This window comes from Octopus bimaculoides, chromosome 27 (assembly GCF_046866305.1).
Source record: "Octopus bimaculoides isolate indiv1 chromosome 27, ASM4686630v1, whole genome shotgun sequence".
In the NCBI taxonomy this organism is placed as follows: Eukaryota; Metazoa; Mollusca; class Cephalopoda; order Octopoda; family Octopodidae; genus Octopus; species Octopus bimaculoides.
Window position 1 is genome coordinate 21,137,923 of NC_142954.1, and position 22,224 is coordinate 21,160,146.

The 22,224-nt window shown below is 35.7% G+C and overlaps 2 protein-coding genes across 11 annotated transcripts in view; one reads left to right on the forward strand and one right to left on the reverse strand.

The window, feature by feature from the left end:
• LOC106867625 (contactin-3) overlaps positions 1–22,224 on the forward strand; it is a 629,470-nt gene that overhangs the window by 596,928 nt on the left and 10,318 nt on the right. For 5 of the 10 annotated variants that reach the window (XR_016238614.1, XR_016238617.1, XR_016238616.1 and 2 more), the window contains 2 exons: positions 1,677–1,824; positions 4,103–4,398. The exons of 4 other annotated variants lie outside the window; for them this stretch is intronic. The gene's annotated coding sequence lies outside the window, so the exon portion shown is untranslated. Of the gene's footprint in view, positions 1–1,676; positions 1,825–4,102; positions 4,399–22,224 lie in introns of those variants that run through there. One more of the 10 variants, XR_016238615.1, reaches the window with a different exon arrangement.
• On the reverse strand, positions 9,491–20,587 carry LOC149130894 (uncharacterized). Its single transcript, XM_089343753.1, has 3 exons — positions 14,573–20,587; positions 11,947–12,094; positions 9,491–9,786 (listed from the first exon to the last, which is right to left on the reverse strand). Exon 1 carries the CDS (start codon positions 18,042–18,044, stop codon positions 17,310–17,312), a length of 735 nt encoding a protein of 244 aa, XP_089199879.1. The 5' UTR covers positions 18,045–20,587; the 3' UTR covers positions 9,491–9,786; positions 11,947–12,094; positions 14,573–17,309.

A 22,224-nucleotide genomic window follows, 5' to 3' on the forward strand; every position in this document is an offset into this window, starting at 1 on the left:
TGTCCAATGTTAAAAATCCTGTTGATGTTTTTTATATTGTGTTTGTGTAATCAATTGGTGGATATTCTGTTGTTGGAGTTACTGGGCTTTATGTTTGGTTGGGGATTCTAGAGTGATTAGTGTAATTCTGGTGTGTGGCCATTTGTGTATCACTCTGTTCTTTTCTCTAGAGCTCTTGGTTTCCTTTCTCTTTTCTATTCCTTGTCGTTCATCTGGGGCAGGCATGGATGATTCAGCACTTAGGAATCCTTCTGTAGACCTTATTAAATATGCAAGGACCCCGAAACTTATGTCCTCTTAGGGGGTTTTTGCTTAATAAAAAAAAAAAAAAATCTCTGTAAATGTAGTAGTGTTAGAGAGGAGAATAATTTGGTTAGGGGATATATTGGCAGCACTATTGAATTTAAAAGGCGATATCGGGTCCACATGAGCTCATTTTCGAATGCCAAATACTCCAATTCTACTGCATTGGCATATTATATTCATGATTTGAAGAGGGGGAATATGAGCTATGGCTAGGCCTATCCAAAGCCCCCCCCCCCTCCACACACACACACACACACACACTTTAATGCTAATGTAGATTATGCTTAAGGGAATCGTACTTGATTTGTAAATGTTTTGGGCCAAACACCTTAATATCTTCTTATGTGCTCCCTTTTCGTAATGATGGGTTTTTCTCTTCAGAGGCCCACCTGAGCTGTGATCTTGAATTGAATCTGTAGCAAATTTTCTTTCATCTAAATTTAATTATTGACCTTTGAAATGCATATGCTTTTCTTTGTTCGACTCGTGCTACCCTTTTAGCTTTTATCACCTTTTATTCGTGCATATGTGTATACTGTTGGCTTTTACCATTTGGGGCCCCGTTGTTTTGGCCAATTGGAATGTTTATTCATTATACCTTTCAGTTTAGTCAACCATCTCATCAATCGCAGCAGCTTCATAACTAATTCAGTTCTCTGACAGCTTAGTTGTATATCTGATATGCTTTTATAATTACTGTTGTATTGAATAATTATTGATAGACCTAGATTAGCAACAGTCAGTGCTACTATCACCAACTGAAAATCTAGGTTACTTTAGGTGAGCCTAATAACTGATGGTTTTGGGGTGTTGTTGTTTGTCACTCTTGGTGAGCCCTTAACAGTATATAACTAAGCTATTACTGTACATTAAAAGAAACAGGCCTCTGTAAAGTACAACACACAACCAACAGTGGGGCTCATTGCTGGTTCCACTCCAGTACCCGGTGTCGTACGATGTGGGGCATAAGCTAATGTACGGAATACAAGCCAAATGATGGAAGTAATAATACAGTAAGGTTTTCTTGAAGCATTGACAGGTGTGGTTATGTGATAGAGAAGTTTGCTTGCCAACCATTCAGTCCCACTGCAGATATATGTGCGTCTGTGTTGGTGTTTACATCCTCATGAAAGACACAAAATAAGTAGCAGGCTATTCTGGTAAGAAAGCTTAGCAAGAGCCTATGTATACATTTTAATTAAAATATATTTCGTTTTTGCTAGATTAGATTTGTTTCATTAAATTAACAAATTTCTCCTCAAACGTTAAATCCACATTTTCCTATCCTGCCCTCACCCCAACATAGAATATTCTCTTCCATAATTCGGTATAGTGTACATTTAAAGACTGGCTTTTGTTTTTCCAATCAGGTTTCAAAGTTGTTGCAGTGTTTCTGTCATGTGCTGTGAAAAAGGGGTAAGTGATACGAGGAATCTCGGATTATACAACACCGCCTCAGACAAACCTATCCAACCCATGAGCCTGTGGAAGAAGAGGTAATGAGGAAGACATGGAAAGGTAGGCACGCTCTTATATACACACACACACACAAACTGATGTTCATAAATACATATTCATAATATATACACATACATACATTACTCGATTCATAATATATACACACAATACTCGATTCATAATATATACACACAAGCAAATACATTACTCGATTCATAATATATACACACAAGCACACACATTACTCGTTTCATAATATATACACATACATACATTACTCGATTCATAATATATACACACAATACTCGATTCATAATATATACACACAAGCAAATACATTACTCGATTCATAATATATACACACAAGCACACACATTACTAGATTCATAATATATACACACATTACTCGATTCATAATATATACACATACACACATTACTCGATTCATAATATATACACATACACACATTACTCGATTCATAATATATACATATACACACATTACTCGATTCATAATATATACACACAAGCACATACATTACTCGATTCATATACCTGATATGCTTCTATAATTACTGTTGTATTGAATAATCATTGATAGATCTAGATTGGCAACAGTCAGTGCTACTATCACGAACTCAAAATCTAGGTTACTTTAGGTGAGCCCAGTGACTGATGGTATTGGGGTCTTGTTGTTTGCAACTCTTCGTGAGTCCTTGACTGTATACAACTAAGCTATTACTGTACATACATATATTTATTCAGCTATTATGTCACTTGGTAAAAGAAACAGGCCTCTGTAAAGTGCAACACCTAACCAACAGTGGAGCTCATTGCTGGTTCCACTCCAGTACCCGGTGTTGTACGATGTGGGACATAGGCTAATGTACGGAATACAAGCCAAATGATGGAAGTAATAATAATACAGTAAGGTTTTCTTGAAGCATTGACAGGTGTGGTTATGTGATGGAGAAGTTTGCTTCCCAACCATTCAGTCCTCCTGTGCTGGTGCCACGTAAGAAGCACTCAGTCCACTGTGTGGGGTGGTTGGTGTTAGGAGTGCTGCAATTATGAATCTGTGGTTCATGCGTCCTGGCATCTGTTATGGGTATTTTTCTAGCCAGAAGGTGATCATCGCTTCTATACCCTAATCGTGTGGGATTATATTGTACAAATTCACATCGAATGATACTAACAGGGTTCCTTCACTTATTGTCTTCGGGAGGCAGTTTAGCATGTCTAAGTCATCCCTGATGAAGCTTTTCACATATTTTACAAACGGATTGAGTAAGATGTCTAGGAAGTTGCTCAAACGGTGCGCTTCACAAACAGGGCCAGCAATGATGGGTCTCAGTAGGGGGAGGATCATTAATGCATAGGCTTGGAGAAACTCTGCAAGCTTTACACATATACGGATTTTTGTGTATTTTAGGCAATCTGTAGAATAGAGTAGGTCTGTATTTGAAGAGGATAAGTTTTTAAGAGTCTTCTGTGGGTTGTATTGTACTCGTAGTAAATATTATTTTCCATCGTGGAGAGTATTCACTTATTGTAGTACCCTGTGTCCATCACCACTGCCGCACTTCCCTCGTCGGCTTCTTTAATGGTGTGGTTTATATCATCCTTTAACTCGATTAGGTCTTTACATTAAGGTTGGATTTAATTTGTAGGGTATTAAAAGGAAAACTGGTAATGTGTTCACAAAAAGCATGAAGTGCTTTATTTCTGCCTTTTGTAGGACGGTATTCGCCTTTGACTATAGACTCATCTTCACTGGTGTAATTTTACACAAACAAATTGACACAAGAGCCTTAATTTTTGGTTTCATGTGAACACCCGGCCATATCTACGTATGTATACCGACAAATACTGGGTTGTCCGCAAAGTTTGTGCCGGTCATTACAATTTTGGGGATTTCTTACTCTTACATGCATATCGTTTCTACATATTTAACATAATATACACACACACAAGCATTACTCGACTGCTCCTTCAAAACGCGGAGCAGACGGGACAACTGATGAAGGGAAATTTACATGTGTTGTCTCTCTGTTTTCTTTTGTTGTTCAATAGAAAAAAAAAAGTTTGTTTCATTCTTGTCTCTGTTTTCTTTCGTTCTTCATTTAAAATGTTTGTTACCTTCTTGTGATGTCCTGTACCTATGTATGGGTATGTGCATATATTATTATATGATAGAACGACATGTTTTATCATAATTCAGTTTCTACAATGTTTAAATATGATTACATACCATATATTTAGATTAACTTAGTATCTACAATGTTTAAATAAATTTGTTAATATTTATATGTTTGCTGATTCATGTATTTATATATAGGGCACTTTCGAGTCTATGTTGTAACTCCCAAGAAAACTGAAAGAGGGGAGAATATGCCTTATTCATAAAGCTGGTAGCAGAGCGGAGGCCAAGAACTACAGACCTATCTCTCTCACATCAGCAAGATCATGGAACGAATAGTCAGAAGAAAACTAATGGCCTGCCTATTTTTTCTGATGTTATATCTGTTCCTGAATGATGTGTAAAGAAATTTTGATTAAAGCATCTTAATGAATTCCTTATACTGAAAAAGATAAATTTGTTCAATAAACTTGTTATACGTTTTTGCGTCATAACTCCTTTACTATTATTTATATACATGTATATTTATATACATATTCTACAATGTTTAAATATGATTGCATATATTTAGATTCTAGAACATTTAAGTATGATAATTTAGTGTCTATAATGATTAGATTCTTCAACATTTAAGTATGATGATCTAGTGTCTATAATGATTACATTCTTCAACATTTAAGAATGATGATTTAGTGTCTATAATGATTAGATTCTTCAACATCCAAGTATGATGATTTAGTGTCTATAATGATTACATTCTTCAACATTTAAGTATGATGATCTAGTGTCTATAATGATTACATTCTATATGGTTAGATTCTTCAACATCCAAGTATGATGATCTAGTGTCTATAATGACTACATTCTATATGGTTAGATTCTTCCACATCCAAGTATGATGATCTAGTGTCTATGATGACTACATTCTATATGGTTAGATTCTTCCACATCCAAGTATGATGATCTAGTGTCTATAATGATTACATTCTTCAACATTTAAGTATGATGATCTAGTGTCTATAATGATTACATTCTATATGATTAGATTCTTCAACATTTAAGTATGATGATCTAGTGTCTATAATGATTACATTCTATATGATTAGATTCTTCAATATTTAAGTATGATGATCTAGTGTCTATAATGATTACATTCTTCAACATTTAAGAGTGATGATTTAGTGTCTATAATGACTACATTCTATATGGTTAGATTCTTCAACGTTTAAGTATGATGATCTAGTGTCTATAATGATTACATTCTTCAACATTTAAGTATGATGATTACATTCTATATGGTTAGATTCTTCAACATTTAAGTATGATGATCTAGTGTCTATAATGATTACATTCTTCAACATTTAAGTATGATGATTACATTCTATATGGTTAGATTCTTCAACATTTAAGAATGATGATTTAGTGTCTATAATGACTACATTCTATATGGTTAGATTCTTCAACATCCAAGTATGATGATCTAGTGTCTATAATGACTACATTCTATATGGTTCGATTCTTCCACATCCAAGTATGATGATCTAGTGTCTATAATCATTACATTCTATATGATTAGATTCTTCAACATTTAAGTATGATGATCTAGTGTCTATAATGATTACATTCTTCAACATTTAAGAATGATGATTTAATGTCTATAATGACTACATTCTATATGGTTAGATTCTTCAACATCCAAGTATGATGATCTAGTGTCTATAATGACTACATTCTATATGGTTAGATTCTTCCACATCCAAGTATGATGATCTAGTGTCTATAATGATTACATTCTATATGATTAGATTCTTCAACATTTAAGTATGATGATCTAGTGTCTATAATGATTACATTCTTCAACATTTAAGTATGATGATTACATTCTATATGATTAGATTCTTCAACATTTAAGTATGATGATCTAGTGTCTATAATGATTACATTCTTCAACATTTAAGAATGATGATTTAGTGTCTATAATGACTACATTCTATATGGTTAGATTCTTCAACATCCAAGTATGATGATCTAGTGTCTATAATGACTACATTCTATATGGTTCGATTCTTCCACATCCAAGTATGATGATCTAGTGTCTATAATGATTACATTCTATATGGTTAGATTCTGCTACATTTAAGTATGATGATTAGATTCTGCTACATTTAAGTATGATGATTAGATTCTGCTATATCTAAGTATGATGATTACTTTCTATATGATTAGATTCTGCTATATCTAAGTATGATGATTACTTTCTATATGATTAGATTCTGCTATATCTAAGTATGATGATTACTTTCTATACGATTAGATTCTGCTACATTTAAGTATGATGATTACTTTCTATACGATTAGATTCTGCTACATCTAAGTATGATGATTATTTTCTATATGATTAGATTCTGCTACATTTAAGTATGATGATTAGATTCTGCTATATCTAAGTATGATGATTACTTTCTATATGACTAGATTCTGCTATATCTAAGTATGATGATTACTTTCTATATGATTAGATTCTGCTATATCTAAGTATGATGATTACTTTCTATATGACTAGATTCTGCTATATCTAAGTATGATGATTACTTTCTATATGATTAGATTCTGCTATATCTAAGTATGATGATTACTTTCTATATGATTAGATTCTGCTACATTTAAGTATGATGATTACTTTCTATATGATTAGATTCTGCTATATCTAAGTATGATGATTACTTTCTATATGATTAGATTCTGCTATATCTAAGTATGATGATTACTTTCTATATGATTAGATTCTGCTACATTTAAGTATGATGATTACTTTCTATATGATTAGATTCTGCTATATCTAAGTATGATGATTACTTTCTATATGATTAGATTCTGCTATATCTAAGTATGATGATTACTTTCTATATGATTAGATTCTGCTATATCTAAGTATGATGATTACTTTCTATATGACTAGATTCTGCTATATCTAAGTATGATGATTACTTTCTATATGATTAGATTCTGCTATATCTAAGTATGATGATTACTTTCTATATGATTAGATTCTGCTACATCTAAGTATGATGATTACTTTCTATATGATTAGATTCTGCTATATCTAAGTATGATGATTACTTTCTATATGATTAGATTCTGCTACATTTAAGTATGATGATTACTTTCTATATGATTAGATTCTGCTACATCTAAGTATGATGATTACTTTCTATATGATTAGATTCTGCTACATCTAAGTATGATGATTACTTTCTATATGATTAGATTCTGCTACATCTAAGTATGATGATTACTTTCTATATGATTAGATTCTGCTACATCTAAGTATGATGATTACTTTCTATATGATTAGATTCTGCTACATTTAAGTATGATGATTACTTTCTATATGATTAGATTCTGCTACATTTAAGTATGATGATTACTTTCTATATGACTAGATTCTGCTACATCCAAGTATGATGATCTAGTGTCTATAATGACTACATTCTTTATGGTTAGATTCTTCCACATCCAAGTATGATGATCTAGTGTCTATAATGACTACATTCTTTATGGTTAGATTCTTCCACATCCAAGTATGATGATCTAGTGTCTATAATGACTACATTCTATATGGTGAGATTCTTCCACATCCAAGTATGATGATCTAGTGTCTATAATGACTACATTCTATATGGTGAGATTCTTCCACATCCAAGTATGATGATCTAGTGTCTATAATGAATACATTCTATATGGTTAGATTCTTCCACATCCAAGTATGATGATCTAGTTTCTATAATGATTACATTCTATATGATTAGATTCTTCAACATTTAAGTATGATGATCTAGTGTCTATAATGACTACATTCTATATGGTTAGGTTCTTCAACATTTAAGTATGATGATCTAGTGTCTATAATGATTACATTCTTCAACATTTAAGTATGATGATTACATTCTATATGGTTAGATTCTTCAACATTTAAGTATGATGATTTAGTGTCTATAATGACTACATTCTATATGGTTAGATTCTTCAACATCCAAGTATGATGATCTAGTGTCTATAATGACTACATTCTATATGGTGAGATTCTTCCACATCCAAGTATGATGATCTAGTGTCTATAATGATTACATTCTATATGGTTAGATTCTTCAACATTTAAGTATGATGATTTAGTGTCTATAATGACTACATTCTATATGGTTAGATTCTTCAACATCCAAGTATGATGATCTAGTGTCTATAATGAATACATTCTATATGGTTAGATTCTTCCACATCCAAGTATGATGATCTAGTGTCTATAATGATTACATTCTATATGATTAGATTCTTCAACATTTAAGTATGATGATCTAGTGTCTATAATGACTACATTCTATATGGTTAGATTCTTCAACATTTAAGTATGATGATCTAGTGTCTATAATGATTACATTCTTCAACATTTAAGTATGATGATTACATTCTATATGGTTAGATTCTTCAACATTTAAGTATGATGATTTAGTGTCTATAATGACTACATTCTATATGGTTAGATTCTTCAACATCCAAGTATGATGATCTAGTGTCTATAATGACTACATTCTATATGGTGAGATTCTTCCACATCCAAGTATGATGATCTAGTGTCTATAATGACTACATTCTATATGGTGAGATTCTTCCACATCCAAGTATGATGATCTAGTGTCTATAATGACTACATTCTATATGGTTACATTCTTCCACATCCAAGTATGATGATCTAGTGTCTATAATGACTACATTCTATATGGTTACATTCTTCCACATCCAAGTATGATGATCTAGTGTCTATAATGACTACATTCTATATGGTTAGATTCTTCCACATCCAAGTATGATGATCTAGTGTCTATAATGACTACATTCTATATGGTTAGATTCTTCCACATCCAAGTATGATGATCTAGTGTCTATAATGACATTCTATATGGTTAGATTCTTCCACATCCAAGTATGATGATCTAGTGTCTATAATGACTACATTCTTTATGGCTAGATTCTTCCACATCCAAGTATGATGATTTAGTGTCTATAATGATTACATTCTACAACATTTAAGTTTGATGATTTTGTGTCTATAATGATTACATTCTATATAATTAGATTCTACAACATTTAAGTATGATTAGATTCTTCAACATCCAAGTATGATGATTTAGTGTCTATAATGATTACATTCTATATAATTAGATTCTACAACATTTAAGTATGATTACATTCTATATGATTAGATTCTTCAACATCCAAGTATGATGATTTAGTGTCTATAATGATTACATTCTACAACATTTAAGTTTGATGATTTAGTGTCTATAATGATTACATTCTATATAATTAGATTCTACAACATTTAAGTGTGATAATGATTAGTTTCTTCAACATTTAAGTATGATAATGTTGAAGAATGTAATCATTGCAGACACTAAATTATCACTCTTAAATGTTGAAGAATCTAATCATTATAGACACTAAATTATCATACTTAAATGTTCTAGAATCTAAATATATGTAATCATATTTAAACATTGTAGAATATGTATATAAATAATAGTAAAGGAGTTATGACGCAAAAACGTATAACAAGTTTATTGAACAAATTTATCTTTTTCAGTATAAGGAATTCATTAAGATGCTTTAATCAAAATTTCTTTACACATCATTCAGGAACAGATATAACATCAGAAAAAATAGGCAGGCCATTAGTTTTCTTCTGACTATTCGTTCCATGATCTTGCTGATGTGAGAGAGATAGGTCTGTAGTTCTTGGCCTCCGCTCTGCTACCAGCTTTATGAATAAGGCATATTCTCCCCTCTTTCAGTTTTCTCGGGAGTTACAACATAGACTCGAAAGTGCCCTATATATAAATACATGAATCAGCAAACATATAAATATTAACAAATTTATTTAAACATTGTAGATACTAAGTTAATCTAAATATATGGTATGTAATCATATTTAAACATTGTAGAAACTGAATTATGATAAAACATGTCGTTCTATCATATAATAATATATGCACATACCCATACATAGGTACAGGACATCACAAGAAGGTAACAAACATTTTAAATGAAGAACGAAATGAAACAAACTTTTTTTTTTTTTTTTTTTTTCTATTGAACAACAAAAGAAAACAGAGAGACAACATATGTAAATTTCCCTTCATCAGTTGTCCCGTCTGCTCCGCGTTTTGAAGGAGCAGTCGAGTAATGCTTGTGTGTGTGTGTGTGTATATTATGTTAAATATGTAGAAACGATATGCATGTAAGAGTAAGAAATCCCCAAAATTGTAATGACCGGCACAAACTTTGCGGACAACCCAGTATTTGTCGGTATACATACGTAGATATGGCCGGGTGTTCACATGAAACCAAAAATTAAGGCTCTTGTGTCAATTTGTTTGTGTAAAATTACACCAGTGAAGATGAGTCTATAGTCAAAGGCAAATACCGTCCTACAAAAGGCAGAAATAAAGCACTTCATGCTTTTTCTGAACACATTACCAGTTTTCCTTTTAATACCCTACAAATTAAATCCAACCTTAATGTAAAGACCTAATCGAGTTAAAAGATGATATAAACCACACCATTAAAGAAGCCGACGAGGGAAGTGCGGCAGTGGTGATGGACACAGGGTACTACAATAAGTGAATACTCTCCACGATGGAAAATAATATTTACTACGAGTACAATACAACCCACAGAAGACTCTTAAAAACTTATCCTCTTCATATACAGACCTACTCTATTCTACAGATTGCCTAAAATACACAAAAATCCGGATATTTGTAAAGCTTGCAGAGTTTCTCCAAGCCTATGCATTAATGATCCTCCCCCTACTGAGACCCATCATTGCTGGCCCTGTTTGTGAAGCGCACCGTTTGAGCAACTTCCTAGACATCTTACTCAATCCGTTTGTAAAATATGTGAAAAGCTTCATCAGGGATGACTTAGACATGCTAAACTGCCTCCCGAAGACAATAAGTGAAGGAACCCTGTTAGTATCATTCGATGTGAGTTTGTACAATATAATCCCACACGATTAGGGTATAGAAGCGATGATCACCTTCTGGCTAGAAAAATACCCACAAGAGATGCCAGGACGCATGAACCACAGATTCATAATTGCAGCACTCCTAACACCAACCACCCCACACAGTGCTTTTTACGTGGCACCAGCACAGGGGGACTGAATGGTTGGGAAGCAAACTTCTCCATCACATAACCACACCTGTCAATGCTTCAAGAAAACCTTACTGTATTATTATTACTTCCATCATTTGGCTTGTATTCCGTACATTAGCCTATGCCCCACATCGTACAACACCGGGTACTGGAGTGGAACCAGCAATGAGCTCCACTGTTGGTTAGGTGTTGCACTTTACAGAGGCCTGTTTCTTTTACCAAGTGACATAATAGCTGAATAAATATATGTATGTACAGTAATAGCTTAGTTGTATACAGTCAAGGACTCACGAAGAGTTGCAAACAACAAGACCCCAATACCATCAGTCACTGGGCTCACCTAAAGTAACCTAGATTTTGAGTTCGTGATAGTAGCACTGACTGTTGCCAATCTAGATCTATCAATGATTATTCAATACAACAGTAATTATAGAAGCATATCAGGTATATGAATCAAGTAATGTATTTGCTTGTGTGTATATATTATGAATCGAGTAATGTGTGTATATGTATATATTATGAATCGAGTAATGTGTGTATGTGTATATATTATGAATCGAGTAATGTGTGTATATATTATGAATCTAGTAATGTGTGTGCTTGTGTGTATATATTATGAATCGAGTATTGTGTGTATATATTATGAATCGAGTAATGTATGTATGTGTATATATTATGAAACGAGTAATGTGTGTGCTTGTGTGTATATATTATGAATCGAGTAATGTGTGTATATATTATGAATCGAGTAATGTATGTATGTGTATATATTATGAATATGTATTTATGAACATCAGTTTGTGTGTGTGTGTATATAAGAGCGTGCCTACCTTTCCATGTCTTCCTCATCACCTCTTCTTCCACAGGCTCATGGGTTGGATAGGTTTGTCTGAGGCGGTGTTGTATAATCCGAGATTCCTCGTATCACTTACCCCTTTTTCACAGCACATGACAGAAACACTGCAACAACTTTGAAACCTGATTGGAAAAACAAAAGCCAGTCTTTAAATGTGCACTATACCGAATTATGGAAGAGAATATTCTATGTTGGGGTGAGGGCAGGATAGGAAAATGTGGATTTAACGTTTGAGGAGAAATTTGTTAATTTAATGAAACAAATCTAATCTAGCAAAAACGAAATATATTTTAATTAAAATGTATACATAGGCTCTTGCTAAGCTTTCTTACCAGAATAGCCTGCTACTTATTTTGTGTCTTTCATGAGGATGTAAACACCAACACAGACGCACATATATCTGCAGTGGGACTGAATGGTTGGCAAGCAAACTTCTCTATCACATAACCACACCTGTCAATGCTTCAAGAAAACCTTACTGTATTATTATTACTTCAATCATTTCGCTTGTATTCCGTACATTAGCCTATGCCCCACATCGTACGACACCGGGTACTGGAGTGGAACCAGCAATGAGCCCCACATCGTACAACACCGGGTACTGGAGTGGAACCAGCAATGAGCCCCACTGTTGGTTATGTGTTGCACTTTACAGAGGCCTGTTTCTTTTAATGTACAGTAATAGCTTAGTTATATACTGTTAAGGGCTCACCAAGAGTGACAAACAACAACACCCCAAAACCATCAGTTATTAGGCTCACCTAAAGTAACCTAGATTTTCAGTTGGTGATAGTAGCACTGACTGTTGCTAATCTAGGTCTATCAATAATTATTCAATACAACAGTAATTATAAAAGCATATCAGATATACAACTAAGCTGTCAGAGAACTGAATTAGTTATGAAGCTGCTGCGATTGATGAGATGGTTGACTAAACTGAAAGGTATAATGAATAAACATTCCAATTGGCCAAAACAACGGGGCCCCAAATGGTAAAAGCCAACAGTATACACATATGCACGAATAAAAGGTGATAAAAGCTAAAAGGGTAGCACGAGTCGAACAAAGAAAAGCATATGCATTTCAAAGGTCAATAATTAAATTTAGATGAAAGAAAATTTGCTACAGATTCAATTCAAGATCACAGCTCAGGTGGGCCTCTGAAGAGAAAAACCCATCATTACGAAAAGGGAGCACATAAGAAGATATTAAGGTGTTTGGCCCAAAACATTTACAAATCAAGTACGATTCCCTTAAGCATAATCTACATTAGCATTAAAGTGTGTGTGTGTGTGTGTGTGTGGAGGGGGGGGGGGCTTTGGATAGGCCTAGCCATAGCTCATATTCCCCCTCTTCAAATCATGAATATAATATGCCAATGCAGTAGAATTGGAGTATTTGGCATTCGAAAATGAGCTCATGTGGACCCGATATCGCCTTTTAAATTCAATAGTGCTGCCAATATATCCCCTAACCAAATTATTCTCCTCTCTAACACTACTACATTTACAGAGATTTTTTTTTTTTTTTATTAAGCAAAAACCCCCTAAGAGGACATAAGTTTCGGGGTCCTTGCATATTTAATAAGGTCTACAGAAGGATTCCTAAGTGCTGAATCATCCATGCCTGCCCCAGATGAACGACAAGGAATAGAAAAGAGAAAGGAAACCAAGAGCTCTAGAGAAAAGAACAGAGTGATACACAAATGGCCACACACCAGAATTACACTAATCACTCTAGAATCCCCAACCAAACATAAAGCCCAGTAACTCCAACAACAGAATATCCACCAATTGATTACACAAACACAATATAAAAAACATCAACAGGATTTTTAACATTGGACAAATGCAGCGATTGAAGAGAAAGTAAACAGTTTTTATAGTCAGAGAAGAAGAGACATTGAAAGTTCCAAGTAGGCAATGTGTTATTACTGGTTGAAAAAGCTACAAAAAAAGGAAACTTTGGTGAGGCTATAGACCCATTGGGGACAGAAATAGATTATTATGGACATTTGTCACCTGTGGTGGATTTATGAAACATTAGATACACAATATGCCAGACACATTTAAATGATACTACTCGGATGTGATGTTGAGTAGTAGCCATTACATCCTCATATTCATTCGTTCTATGTTTTTACCCCCACTTGTCTGTACGAGATGTAATAGGCGATAAATGACATTTCATTGCTCCTTCGGTTCGTTGGAGCAAAGTTTTCTTTTCAGAAATATTCATTACATTTGCTTTGTTCCATTGGGTTGTCCGCAAAGTTCGTGCCGATTTATAGTAGCTTAATTTTCGACTTAGGATATGTTCAAGTTAAAAGATGGAGATTCACAAAATTGTAATGGCCGGCACGAACTTTGCAGACAACCCAATATTTGCCAATAAATGTCAATATACATACGTATATATGGCCGGCACGAACTTTGCGGACAACCCAATAAATGTCAATATACATACGTATATATGACCGGGTGTTCACATTAAACCAAAAATTAAGACTCTTGTGTCAATTTGTTCGTGTAAAACGCATTAAAAGGCGATGGTAAAAGACAATGGGTATAAAAAGAGAAAAGATTCTATTCTTTGCCTACCTTGTTGCAGCCATAATTCTGAATCCTTCCTCGGCTTCAATTACGTGACTTCAATCAGAGAGGGTCGATTCTGGAATGGCTTTACATGTATCAATTACATACATCGATTCGTAAACACTCAATCAGTAAAGCTAGCTGTATTTCTTCAGCCGCAGGTATTCCGTACGAAATGTATGTTTATTTTGTTTTTTTTTTAATTAATTTATTATTATTTATTTAATTAATTAATTTCGTCTTTGAGAATTAGGAGTATTTAGGAGGGTTAGGAGTAGGAGGGGGACTGGAGTAGGAGGAAAAATGATAGAGCGAAGTAAAAACCCGCCAGGGTCAATGGTCCGGCGATGAAAGAAGTGAAAGGGGAAGGGGGGCGCGAACCCAGGCAGCCTAGACCACCTGTCGCGCCCCAACGCCCCTTCCACCTCTAGCACCACTGTTCCATCTTACTGGCGGCAATTTTATACGTGAAAATTAGGATTTATAAACCTAACTTTTCGCAGAATTCAATAAAAAAAAATTATAGAACGACACCTTTTTGAAAAAGAAATTGTAGAACGACACCTTTTTGAAAAAATAATTATAGAACACCTTTTTGATTAAAAAGAAATTTAATTCCTACAATGTTTGTTTATAGTTTTAGCTTAAATCTGCGGCCATGCCGATGCACCGCCGCCAATTTTCTGAGCCTCTTTCATTTGGCCGAGATATTTTAATTTATTTCTTTACATTTCTGATGTCTAGGAGTTTTCTGGAGAATTTAAAATGCAAAATATGCCTTATCTTGTCTTACTCATCTTGCCAAAGACAAGTTTGTCCTTTACATGCTCACAGAGAATGGCGTTTAAATATGTCATTTTTTAACTATATTTCTGTTGGTGTCTCGGTGGTCTTGTAGGTAAAGGCATTTGTAAACACCAATAAAATTCTGGGTAGAGTTCAATATCACCCAGAGCCTGCACCAAGGGGTCTTATGGAAAATTTTCACTTTTTTTTTTATCTCACAGGGACTGACAAACACATACAATCATACAATAAATATATATATATAAATAAATATGTCATTTTTTAACCACATTTCTGTTGGTGTCTCGGTGGTCTTGTGGGTAGAGGCGTTTGTAAACACCAATAAAATCCTGGGTAGAGTTCAATATCACCCAGAGCCTGCACCGAGGGGGCCTTATGAAAACTTTTCACTTTTTTTTTTATCTCACAGGGACTGACAAACACATACAATCATACAATAAATATATATATATAAATAAATATGTCATTTTTTAACCACATTTCTGTTGGTGTCTCGGTGGTCTTGTGGGTAGAGGCGTTTGTAAACACCAATAAAATCCTGGGTAGAGTTCAATATCACCCAGAGCCTGCACCGAGGGGGCCTTATGAAAACTTTTCACTTTTTTTTTTATCTCACAGGGACTGACAAACTCATACAATAAATATATATATAAATAAATACGTCATTTTTAACTAAATTTCTGTTGGTGTCTCGGTGGTCTTGTGGGTAAAGGCGTTTGTAAACACCAATAAAATCCTGGGTAGAGTTCAATATCACCCACAGCCTGCACCAAGGGGTCTTATGAAATATTTTCACTTTTTTCTTTAACTCACAGGGACTGACAAACACATACAATCATACAATAAATATGTCATTTTTTAACCACATTTCTGTTGGTGTCTCGGTGGTCTTGTGGGTAGAGGCGTTTGTAAACACCAATAAAATCCTGGGTAGAGTTCAATATCACCCAGAGTCTGCACCGAGGGGGCCTTATGAAAACTTTTCACTTTTTTTTTTTATCTCACAGGGACTGACAAACACACACAATCATACAATAAATATATATATAAATAAATACGTCATTTTTAACTAAATTTCTGTTGGTGTCTCGGTGGTCTTGTGCGTAAAGGCGTTTGTAAACACCAATAAAATCCTGGGTAGAGTTCAATATCACCCAGAGCCTGCACCATGAAAAATTTTCGCTTGTTTTTTTATCTCACAGGAACTGACAGACACACACAATCATACAATAAATATATATATATAAATAAATATAAATATATATTTGTGTGTCATTGGAGGTGGCCCCATTGGCTACTACCACCTGACTTCTATCCTTCAAAAAGTCATGAAACCATTCTCCCAATTTTCCAACTATGCCGAGATCACGCAGTTTGTGACATATCATTCCATGATCGACTTTATCAAAGGCCTTTGCAAAGTCGAGATATATCACTTCCACATTTGAGCGGTTAAGTAGCTGTTTCAGCACCCAGTCATAGTGTTGTAAGAGCTGAGTCAGGAAGCTTCTTCCTGGTCGGAAACCATGTTGGGTGTCAGGCAGCAAGTCATTTTCTTCAAGGAAGGCGATTAGTTTTCTTCTGACTATTCGTTCCATGACCTTGCTGATGTGTGAGGTGAGAGAGATAGGTCTGTAGTTCTTGGCCTCCGCTCTGCTACCTCCTTTATGAATAGGGCATATTTTCCCCTTTTTCAGTTTTCTTGGGAGTTTGCCAGATGCAAGGAAGCTCTGAAAGAAGGACTGCAGTGGTCTTGTTAGGACTCGTTTACATACCTTTAGAAGGATTGCTGGGAATCGATTAGGGCCAGTAGCTGAGTTTGGGTTCAATTCATCTATAGCCCTTATTACATCGTCTTCCTTTATATCGATGTAATCAATCATCATTGCCTCTGCAGTGGTAAAAAAGTCAGTTGGATTGCTGACTTGAAAGTGCCCTAGGGGTGGAGTGAAAACACTTTTGAATTTAGTATTTCACTTATCCTCCTTGGGTTTCCTGTTAGTGCACCATCTTTTTCAAGTAGTGGCCCTATCCTGCAGTGCACTGAAGCTGTTTCATTGGCAAACTTGTAGAAAGCTCTGGAGTTAGATTTTATATTATCTATAGCCCAGGCTTCTTTCTCTGCTCTTTCTTTTTCGTGGGAGAGTTGCAGATTTTTTTCAATCTCCAGCAGTTCTATTTTCAGGCGGGACTTTTCACTGCTTTCAATTTGTTTGTTTAGGCGATTTGAAACTTTTGTACGCCGTCTCATAAGAATTTTCCTCTCCCTGGGGATTTTGTTCTTGTGTACAGTGGCCTTTCTCTCCGGGACACATTTGTAACATATAGCTTGCATTACAGAAATGAATTGTTTAAGTTTCATGTCGATGTCCGGTGAGGAGAGACATTTAGGCCAGTTTTGTTTGAGGATCTCTTTCTCATTCTGTTTCCAGTTTGCCTTATTGAAGTTCAAATTGGAAAGATTCTGAGAGTTTCTTGTAGGCTGCATGTCCATGGCTTCCTTTGGTCCGTACATGGTCAGCTCTACCATGTTGTGATCCGAGAGTAGCGTCGGTGTCACTTTCACATTATGGATGAGATCCATATTATTTGTGAAGCAGAGATCCAGTATGTTACCTGCCCTGGTTGGCTGAAGTACCACTTGTTCCATGTGGTATGTGTATTTCTGCATTTCCTATATCTGGTTTCAGGTGGGTTTCCGTAAGTGCTATGCATAAGGTTTGATTGCAAGCAACAGGGTCTCTCAAGAAAGAGATTTTTGTCCTGTTACTAAGTGATAACAGTCCTCTGATGTTCAGTCAGAATATGGATGTGATGTGTGTGTTATTGCCAGTGGTGCCCATCCTGGGTCTATTTGCTGCGGTGGTCTTATGTATTGGGGATAGTCCCATCTGTGCGATTGTAGCCAGGTCAGCTGCTGTACCATCTTTTGCACCATGCACAAAAAAGACTTGTTCAGCCGCTGCCCTTTCAACAACATGTTGTTGATAGGTCTGGTCTCTGGCACGCACTACATCTGCGTACCTCCGTTTTGGAGTAGGTGGTGCGTAATCCTTCCCTTTTGGCTGGTGTTTTCTGCCCTGTTTCATGTTTATGTGGCAGGGTCTTTGGTGTGCAAAACGGCAGCCTGCACCTTCTTCTCCGTGCCAGCAGACACCTTTCAAATAGAATTTGCACATTCGTGTGTGCTGTCTCTTTCTATCCTTTTTGTTATATGGATATTCAGGTCTGCTTCTTTCTTTGGCTGTTTCATCTTTTGTTTTAGTTTTGGTTTTTCATGCTTTCAATTCTTCTTTCTTGGCCCTTTCACCTCCATGGTTTTTCGTTTTGATGGTGGTAGGGGCACTTTCACTCGGGTTTACTTTCCGAGCAGGTTTCTCGCTTGAATCTTCTTTGTTTTCTTGAGTGGGGGTGACATCCTCATCTGCATCCGTGCCTCCATCCTTGTCATCTTTGCTGTTTATTATCAAAGATGGCATCAAGGGTGATGATATGGGATCTTATGAGAGCATAGGAACGTGTGAACTCCTGCTTCTTTCGTTCTATCTGTGCTAATGTTCTCGTATAACCATTGCTCTTCAGTGCAGCAGTGATTACATTATTTGGGTTTTCTCCTTCAGCACAGCGCCAGGCTCTCAAAAACAATGTCAATTCCATGCTTCTCCAGGTTCTGGACATTTTAGTGGTTAGTTTATTAATTTATCTATTTACTTAATTTTAACAGTGTGATGGAGGGTAGTGAAGAAATAGAGAAAGAAAGTGTCTATATTTAGAGAGATTGAGTGGCTGAGAGAAGAGAGGAAGAGAGAGAGAATGTTCGTGTTTGTTTGAGAGGTTGAGAGGGAGAATGTTCGTGTCTATTCGAGAGGCTGAGAGAAGAAAGACGTTGTGGTAGAGAGAAGTGAAAAGACAGAGAGAGAGGGGGTATGTATTTATGATAAAGGTTGAGGGTCTGAGAGAAGAAAGACTGTGTTAGAGAGAGAGAAGTGAGGAGAAGAGAAAGATTGTGTCAGGAGAAAAGTAAAGAGAAAGAGAGAGTGTTTGTGTCTATGTATTTATAGTGACGAGAGAGAGAAGTGAAGAGAAGAACAGTGGAAGAGAGATTAAGGGTCTGAGAGAAGAATTATGGGATAATGGAATGAACTAAAAAGATAGAGAGTGTATCTACGTATTTAGAGAGAAGCAATAGAGAGAGGGGAAAAAGACGGTATGATGGAGAAGAGAGCGAGAGAGAGAAACTATATAAACTCTTGAAAAAGGATTCGACTTGGATAGGGAAAAATAAATAAATAAAGGAACAAACAATTATATATCTGTAACTAAAGAAATTCTCTTAAATCATGAATAATAATGAAAGTTCAACCTGTCTACAATAATCTCGTAAGTCAAAAGCAAAACAGAAAACACCTTATGTACATTTAACCTTCTATTTTCCCTAAGAATATTAAGCTTTCAATAAACGACAGAAAAATAAACAGAACACAAAGATACTTATCTAGTTTTTCCAGAGATGGGTATTTCCAAGGCAGTGGAAGATTCTAAACTTCTTTTCAAGCGATGGTGATACCATGTGCTGCTAAATAGGAGACATTGTTTATGTTTTCGATGTTCGTAAAGGCTCCTACTTCTTTTGTTTTTCCCTTCTATATATATATATATATATATATATATATTCCAGACGGTTTTTCTGTAAATTTGTCTTGTTACTTTCACTCAAAAGTTATTCAGACGGATTTTTTTTCCTCTTTTTCTTTTTTGGTCGAAAATCGAAGTTATTTTAGAATTTTCGTAAAGCCCACGTGTTGTATTTGCCATGTTGATAATACATACATTTGCAAAAGAAAGAATCTTCCTCCTTACTATATTTCACTTTTTTAATTTCTTCAAGTGTACTCTATGTCATTCAGGAAGATATTTAAGACTTTCTCGGGTTTTCTTTATAATAGAATTCGCAGATTTTTAGGGGTTTCTTGGCGATTTTCTAGGAGCTTAGAAAAACACGTGTTGATCAGAGGCCGCCTTATATATATTTATTTATTTATATATATATATATATATATTTATGGTACTACTAAAGCAGCACAGTCCCGTCCGCGCTAGCTAGTCGTGAGTGGTCGATCCTAGCCCTGACCCTATCCCTAACCCGCGTTTAAGGTTAGGATCGAACACTCACGACTAGCTATACCGGATGCGCGTTCGGGACCGTGCTGCTTTAGTAGTACCTATATTTATTTACATATATATATTTATTTATTTATATATATATATATATTTAAGTTTTTATATATATTTATTTATGTTTTTATATATATTTATCTATATATATATATATATATTTATTTATCTATATATATATTTATTTATATATATTTATTTATTTATATATATTTTTATGTATTTATATATATATATATATATATATATATATATACATTTATATATATTTATTTATATATATATTTAGATATTACGGAGATGCACTTGCATAGCAAGTGACCTGATCTGAGATCGTGTGCTGGAACGAAAACAACTGCAGCGTGGAAGGTGTTTATAAGCCATTTAAAATAACAGACAAAATCCGTTAGATTGTGTGCACTCCTGTGTGTATGTGTGTGCATGTGTATGCGGCTGTGTATGTAGGCGTGCGTGTATATATGGGCGTGTGTGTGTGTGTAGGGCTGTGTGAGGTGTGTGTCTTTACCACTGTGCGTGTGTGTGTGTGTATGTGCGTTCGTCTATATGTGTGTGTGAGGGCGCGCATGTATGTTTGTCATGTATGTGGGCGGTGTGTGTGTAGGTGTATGGGAGGTATGTGTGAATGGGGGTGTGTATGGGTTGTCAGGTGTGTGGGAGGTATTTGTGAATGTGGGTTATGTGTGTGTGTGTGTGTGTATGGGTGCTTGTATTTTTTGTGTGGGTATGTGTGCGTGTAGGAAGGGGTGAGATAAAAAGTGGAAAAATGTAGTGAGTGCAATAACAAGAGAATAATGGATATAATGTAAGGGTTAGGGTTCATCATCATCATCATCATCGTTTAACGTCCGCTTTCCATGCTAGCATGGGTTGGACGATTTGACTGAGGACTGGTGAAACCGGATGGCAACACCAGGCTCCAGTCTGATTTGGCAGAGTTTCTACAGCTGGATGCCCTTCCTAACGCCAACCACTCAGAGAGTGTAGTGGGTGCTTTTACGTGTCACCCGCATGAAAACGGCCACGCTCGAAATGGTGTCTTTTATGTGCCACCCGCACAAGCCAGTCCAGGGGCACTGGCAACGATCTCGCTCGAAAATCCTACAGGAGCCAGTCAGGCGGTACTGGCAACGGCCACGCTCAAAATGGTGCATCTCATGTGCCACCCGCACAAGAACCAGTCCAGGGGCACTGGCAACGATCTTACTTGGCTTGCCGGGTCTTCTCACGCACAGCCCATTTCCAAAGGTCTCGGTCCGTAGTCATCGCCTCGGTGAGGCCCAATGTACGAAGGTCTTGCCTCACCACCTCAGCCCAGGTCTTCCTGGGCCTACCTCTTCCACGGGTTCCCTCAACTGTTAGGGTGTGGCACTTTTTCACGCAGCTATCCTCCTCCATTCTCACCACATGTCCATACCAGCGCAATCGTCTCTCTTGCACGCCACAACTGATGCTTCTAATGTTCAGCTTTTCTCTCAAGATACTTACACTCTGACGGGTATTCACATTGACATTACACATCCAACGGAGCATACTGGCTTCATTCCTTGCGAGCTTACGTATGTCCTCAGCAGTTACAGCCCATGTTTCACTGCCATGTAGCATGGTTGTTCGTACGCATGCGTCATACAGTCTGCCTTTTACTCTGAGTGAGAGTC